The 6,887-nt window shown below is 48.5% G+C and overlaps 1 protein-coding gene across 4 annotated transcripts in view; it reads right to left on the bottom strand.

The window, feature by feature from the left end:
• SH3GLB2 (SH3 domain containing GRB2 like, endophilin B2) overlaps nucleotides 1–5,175 on the bottom strand; it is a 55,495-nt gene extending 50,320 nt beyond the window's left edge. For all 4 annotated transcript variants that reach the window (XM_035113038.2, XM_035113037.2, XM_035113034.2 and 1 more), the window contains exon 1: nucleotides 4,881–5,175. In XM_035113038.2, coding sequence (XP_034968929.1) covers nucleotides 4,881–4,943 — 63 coding nt within the window. In that variant the 5' untranslated portion in view covers nucleotides 4,944–5,175. The remainder of the gene's footprint in view (nucleotides 1–4,880) is intronic.
• Nucleotides 5,176–6,887: the final 1,712 nt, after the last annotated feature.

Below are 6,887 nucleotides of genomic sequence, written 5' to 3' on the forward strand. Positions count from 1 at the left end.
TGGCTGTGCTATCTGGGGCTGGTGAAATAGGTTAGGTCTGAGGCAGTGACTAGCTCAGGTCCAGCCAGTGAGCTTTATGGCCGAGTGGGGGATTTGAACCAGGGTCTCCCAGGTTTTACTCTGACCCTCTAACCACTGCACCACACTGGCATGTTGGCAAGCTTGGAAGCTTCACCTGGTAACACTGCCAAGTTCAATAGGCAGTGGCGTAGCTAGCCGCCTGGCTGCCCAGGGCAGCAAATGCGAAGGCACCCCGCCGGCGCGAAGGCACCCCGTCACGGTGCGCGGCACATGCGCGCACAGGAGGCATGCGATGCGGCAACGCGGCAAACCCTGCGAGCAAGCCGTGGAGTGAGGCAGTCTCGCTTGCATTGGGGCTTCTCCTCCATGGCGGCAGCGGCGTCAGCCCCGTCCAGCATGCTGCCCCGGGCAGCGCGCCCCTCCGCCCCCTCTATTACTACGCCACTGTCAATAGGTGACATTGAAATGGTGCTGGGGTGTGCATGTGTGTGCTGAATCATATACAACTTAGATGTTTAAACTTAAAACACTTAAAACATCTTTATACCAGCCTCTTCTTCTCTTTATATGAACTGCTCCATAGGCAGCCCATCAGCCATGAGCACCTGTACAGAGAAACTTTAAGCGACAGGCAGCCATGTATTACCGCATTGGCCCGAATATAAGCTGCACCCGAATATAAGCCACACCTTTAAAATTGGAGGGAGAAAAAGAAATAAATATCCGAATATAAGCTACTCCATTCCTTGCTGCTCCTACTGGGGGTGGGGGTTTGGAGCCGCATTGCGTTGCCGACGGCCTTGCCCCTTCCTCACTCTCTCTCTTCCCAGCCTTGCGTGAGAGGATGGGGGACTATGCATGGGGCAGGCGCTGCTTTGCCGTGCTCCTGGCGCTGTTTGCCCCGTGCTCCTGGCTGCATACCGTAAGGTCGTGAATATAAGCTGCACTTTTCACGGTCGGAATTTGGGGAAGAAGTGGGGCTAATATTCAGGCCAATACGCTATGTTTTTTATTCCATTCTTTCTGCAAAGAGCTCATGGCGGAGTACATGGTCCCACACCCTCTTATCCTCGTAACAATTCTGCAGGGACAAAACAAGCCCTTCTGTCCCCTCCTCTCCACCCTCGGGTGAGTCAGACCATTGGTCTATCTAGCTCAACATTGTCCACACTGGCCAGCAACAGCTCTCCAAGGAACATTTCCGACCCTGTCTGGAGAGGTCAGGGATTGAACCTGGGACCAGCTGCGTGCAAGGCAAATGCTCTGCTTCTGATCTACAACCTTTGCCTTAAAAATAAAGTAAGATTATACTCTTCATGGTTACAAACAGAAGGGCTGAATTGGATGCTGCCTTTTACCAAGTCAGACGACTGGTCCATCCAACTAAGTACAGTAACGCCTACATTGACGGGCAGTAGCTTTCCAGGTTTTTTTTTACACAAGGGATGTTCCCTACCCTACCTGGTGATAAAAATAGGGCAGAGCTGGATGGGACCGATGGCTTGACTCAGGACCTTCTGCATGCAAAGCTCCACCATTGAGCTTGACCATTTCTGTACATGGTCAAGGATCAGGAACAATGTTGGGGAGCTGGCAACATCTGGAAGGCCAGAGCCTGAGGTTTCCCATTCTCTCACAAGACACCTGATGCACCCACCACACCCAACTTGGATTTCATTTTTATGGATTTGGGAGAACAACTCTAGCTGCTCAGACTAACTGAAGAAGGGAACCAGAAAACATCCTGGTGAATAAATGCCAAGTCTCAGAAGGCCTTTTCATCTCTAGTACACAACAGAAGCAAACGTGGCAAGATTAGATTAGATCACAGTACAGCTCCAGCCTGCACTTTAAAAACAAAACGAAACAGGACATTCTTTCAACCTTGACACCACTGACTTGCCAGCTCAAACAGAGCCTGTCAACCAGTTAACCTTCTAATCACATATGTGCCATTGTCCAAGATGGCCCAACACCATGAACTCAGTACTGGTCCTAGTCCATGAAAAGCCTCCCTCCTGAGAAGAGATTGATTTAGAAGCCAGCTGCAAGGCTTCAAAACTGGGGCTCATTGTGAGGCATTGCGTTTTCTCATCATTTAAGTGAGAATTGCAGGTAGATCTGGGGTGGTTCAGCAATAGAGCATCTGCTTTGCATGCAGGTGGTCCCAGGTTCAATCCCCAATGGCATGTCCAGGTAGGGCTGCCTGAAACCCTGAAGAGCTGCTGTAGACAATGCAGAGCTGGATGGGAGCAATGGCTTGAGTTGACTGTGTAAGACAAGCTTCTTACATGCTTTTCAACCCAGTTGGAGGTTCTTCCACTAGTTTCCATACTTCAAGGCATCAAATTTATCTGCTCACGTGATTTTAAGGGCCAAAGGATTCAGCAACAGACAACCCTAAAGCCCTGGAAGACCATAAGACAGGACCCAGGGTGTGGTGCTGACTACCAGCTACTGTTCAACATCAGTATCAGTGGTATCCAACAGGATTCCATGAACATAGAAAGAGCCCGACTGCTTGGGGCAACCAGATGTCCCAAAGGGAAGCCTCCAAGCAGGAACCAAGTGCAACAGCAACTCTCCCCACTGCAGGGATTTCAAATAGTCCCCACAGAGAGGTCTCAGCCAAGAAAGTGAAATAAGGAGCGCAAACCCTGCAGTACAATTATTTATGGCTGCACACATACCATACATTTAAAGCACATTTCCTCCCCACCAGAATCCTGGGAATTGTAGTTTTCTAGGGGTGCTGGGAAGTGCAGCCCTGTGGGGGGTAAACTACAGTTCCTTGGACAACTGGGTGGGGGGTAATCATTGTTTAAAGTGGTACGATACTGCTGCAAATTACGAGTACAGACAAGGCTTAACGCTGTACACACTCCATACATTTAAAGCACGTGGCTTTCCCACAATAGTTTACTCCTGCCCCTAGAGCTACAATCCCCAGCACCCTTAGTAAACTACAACTTGCAGGATTGTTTGGGGGAAGTCCAGCAGTTTAAACATATGGCGTGCGCATAGCCCATGTAGCTCCATGTGCATACTGGACTACAAGACCAGACCAGCAGCTGCCTTATGGAGGTTACACATCTACATTTCAGAGGCGAGGAAGAGGAGGGACCTCTCAAGAAATGGAGACGGGCAAGTAGAGTTACAACAGTTTGGTTTCATCACATTACATGTTTAGCACAGGCGAATTACCGTAAGTGCGTATCTTCAAAGGGTTCCAGCCAAAGAGGCCATGAAATACGCGTCACACTTTTTGACAGAGCAGCAGCAGACACACCTGTCTTTTGCACCTAAGTAAGACACAAATTACAGGCCTCCCCGATCTTGGGCATGTTTATTTAGACAAAGCAAATGTCAAGTTCAATGGGGCTTACACTCAAGCAAGGCTGCAATCCCAGAAGCAAAGGCTCAGGCCCTGCCCTTAGCAGGCCTGTGCTTTACTCCTGAGTAAGAAGGCAATCCTAGGTACATGCTAAAGGGCCCGTGTTTACATAGGAAGTTGTCTAATACAGAGCCAGACCATTGGTCCATCCAGTTCAATACTGTCCACTCTCCCAACCTTAGTTGGGGTTGCTGCTGAGGATTGAATCTGGGACCTTCTACACACAAAGCAGTTGCTCAGCAGTCACTGAGTTATGGCCCTTCTTAGGAAGACAGTCAAACCCCTGGCCTACCTAGCTCAGTATCGTCTAACTGACTTGCAGCAGTTTTCCTGGGATTCAGACAGTGAGTTTCTTTCCCAGCCCTAGAGATGCCTTTGGGGATTGGACCTGCGGCCTTCTGCATACCAAGCAGCTGCTCTACCACCGATCTATTGTAGAGTTGATTTACCCTCAAAGCTGCAATACAGTCTGCTGCATGGTAGGTTCCTTTCACATTTATACCGCAAAGATAGTGGGTCAACTGTGGAGATGAGAAGCCCACTCAGGCGGTTTCTAGCCAGCTTTAAAATCAAGCCCTCTCCACTGCTGCATGTCATCAGATGGGCCAACCTCACTTCTAACCATCTGTCTCTTTGCAGGAACAGCGTACAAGCCAGGCACTGTATAAAATGTCACACTTGCTATTATCAAGGGACTGCAGCTAGATAAATCAAGGTGTGGGTTTGGGGGGGGGGTGTGGAGGGGAGAATACTGCCAGACTCAACCCTCTACCAGGGAACTTTACTCTCCCCTACCCACAAAACCATAGCTGCCAAGTTTTCCCTTTTCTCGCGAGGAAGCCTATTCAGCATAATGGAATTTCCCTTAAAAAAAGGGAGAACTTGGCAGCTATGCACAAAACACTCAGCCATTAGTTAAATAAGCCCCCAATATCAGAAATTCTAGGTGATAGAGGTAAAAAAAATTGTTTGCAGAGATTATGGAGTAAAGCCCACCCACAAAGGCAGGAAACAGGCTGCATTTACTCATAGAAGAAAAACTACAAAAATTATATTAAAAGGAAGGCGATCTGATCCATCTGCAGGAAACCGTGGCTGGATATATAGATACGATTTTTCAAATGCCAGTTTTTAAGTGCTTTGGCCAATGCAGTTATATGTAGGAGACAGGCTGGGAAAACCTGCTCATTAAAAACAGCAGTTGGGAATATCTATATTTGTACCCATATGGGGCATTGTATTTTATATGCAAACACAGTTTTAAGCGCAAGGTCAGAAACTGAAGTGGCATTTGTTCTATTAAACCCCTTAACGCTGGAAGCGGAGTGGGGGGGGGGAGACATAAGCAAGTAAACATCTTTTCCTCAATGCAACAGTCGGAAGGAACCCCACCCCCCGCGCGCAATTAAGTTCCTGGTAACAATGCCCTGGGATCGCTTTTTATTTATCTCCTCCTCTATCTTACCTGAACAGCCCTGGTGAAGAAAACGCCCGCGTCGGAGGCTAGCTTCTTCATGTTGAAATCCATGCCCAAGCACCCACAAAAAAATGGGACCGCGGAGAGAGGAGGCCGAGCTAGCGAGGCTGCCGGGGCATCCGTCTCAGCCGCTCCCTGCTTGGATGCTCAGCTCCTGCGCCCTCCTTTCCGCCCACCTGCCCAGCTCCAGGGAAGATGGAAATAAATAAATATCAAGCGAACGAGGCAGATCCTCGAGTGCACGCAACGCTTTTTCTCCTCCTCCTCCCACCCCCCAGGAGGACCCATCAGCGCCCTCTGGCATCCTCTGGGCGGCCTCTTAAAGCGCAGGGCGCACGGTGGCCCGGCCAGGAATTTCCATATGGACAGCCTGGCTACTGGATCAGGCCAAAAAGGGCCCAGCATACTGTTCCCATGATGGCCAACCGGATTCCACCAAGGGAAAACCCCCGAAGCAGGAAATCAGTGCAGTAGCTGCTGCTCCCAACAGAGAATGAGATAGACTGCATTTGAGAATGAAAGTCGTACTCTTATCTGCCATGGATAAGAAGAGTGCTGTGAAATCAGGCCAGTGGCCCAAATTGCCTGGCATCCTATTCTCATACTGGCCAACCAAAAACGTCAATGGTAAGGGGACCTGAGCACAAGAGCCCTCTCCCCTCTTGTGGTTTCGAGCAAGCATTCAGAAGCATTACAGTGGTACCTCTGGTTAAGAACTTTATTCGTTCCAGAGGTCCGTTCTTAACCTGAAACTTCTCAACCTGAGACACCACTTTAGCAGCTCCTGCTGCTGCCGTGCCGCCGGAGCACAATTTCTGTTCTCATCCTGAAGCAAAGTTCTTAACCCAAGGTACTATTTCTGGGTTAGCGGAGTCTGTAACCTGAAGCGTTTGTAACCCGAGGTACCACTGTACTGCCTCCAACCCAGTAGGCAGAGTATGGCCACTGCCAATAACCTTATTCTTCTCAATTAATTTGTCTGATCCTCTTTTGAAGCTACCCCATTCGGGAACCATTGCTGCCTCCTGCAAGAGTAAGTTCCATAGTTTAACTATGTGTTGTGTGAAGGACTTTCCTCCATGAGCACTTGTCTCCTTCATAGGGGCGATTGGTTAAGGCATTGAAGAAGAGGGGCATTGGGGATCCTAAGGATGCAGCCTCCACAATCTGTTGGCTGTGTGCAATCCTGGCCCTACTTAGAGTAGGACTATTGAAATTAATGGACACACAATTACCTTATCTGTGTGGCTACCATGAGAACAGGAGGCTGGGCTAGATGAGTCAATGACCTGTTCCAGCAGACACTTTTTATGTTCATTATTTTCAATGGTTCTACTCTGAGTACCACAAGCATTGGAGACATCCCATAATCATAGAATTGTAGCGTTGGAAGAGACCTCAAGGGTCATCTAGTTCACCCCCTGCACTGCAGGGATCTCAAAACATACAGGAAGTAGAGTCCATCACCTTCTGAGCGAGTCTGTTCTACTGTCAAACAGCTCCTACCACCTGAAAGTTCTTCAGAATATAATCAGAATCTCATTTCTTGTAACTTGAAGCCATTGGTTTGAGTCATCTTGGTCACCCTCCTCTGCATATTGTTTCAGCTTGTAAATATCCTTCTTAAATTGTGGTGCTCAGAACTGGACACAGTATTCCAGGTGAGGACAGACCAAGGCAGAATAGAGTGGGACTATGACTTCCTTTGACTGGGACACTAGACTTCTATTGATGCAGTGTAGAACAACATTCGCTTTTTTGCATCTATGTCACACTGTTGACTCATGTTAAACTTGTGGTCTACTAAGACCTCTACATGCTCAGTGTACACAGGGCCCCGGCCTCAACCTAGGTATGTTGGGTTAGACAAAGAAGCAAACCATTGAGTTCAATAGGGCTTGCTCTCAAGTAAAGCTGTGATCCTGGGGGTTGTATCCAATGTTAGTTCTACTCACAGTAGACTGTGAGTGGACTAACATTAAAAAGAATGACCAT

This window comes from Zootoca vivipara, chromosome Z (assembly GCF_963506605.1).
Source record: "Zootoca vivipara chromosome Z, rZooViv1.1, whole genome shotgun sequence".
Lineage (NCBI taxonomy): Eukaryota > Metazoa > Chordata > Lepidosauria > Squamata > Lacertidae > Zootoca > Zootoca vivipara.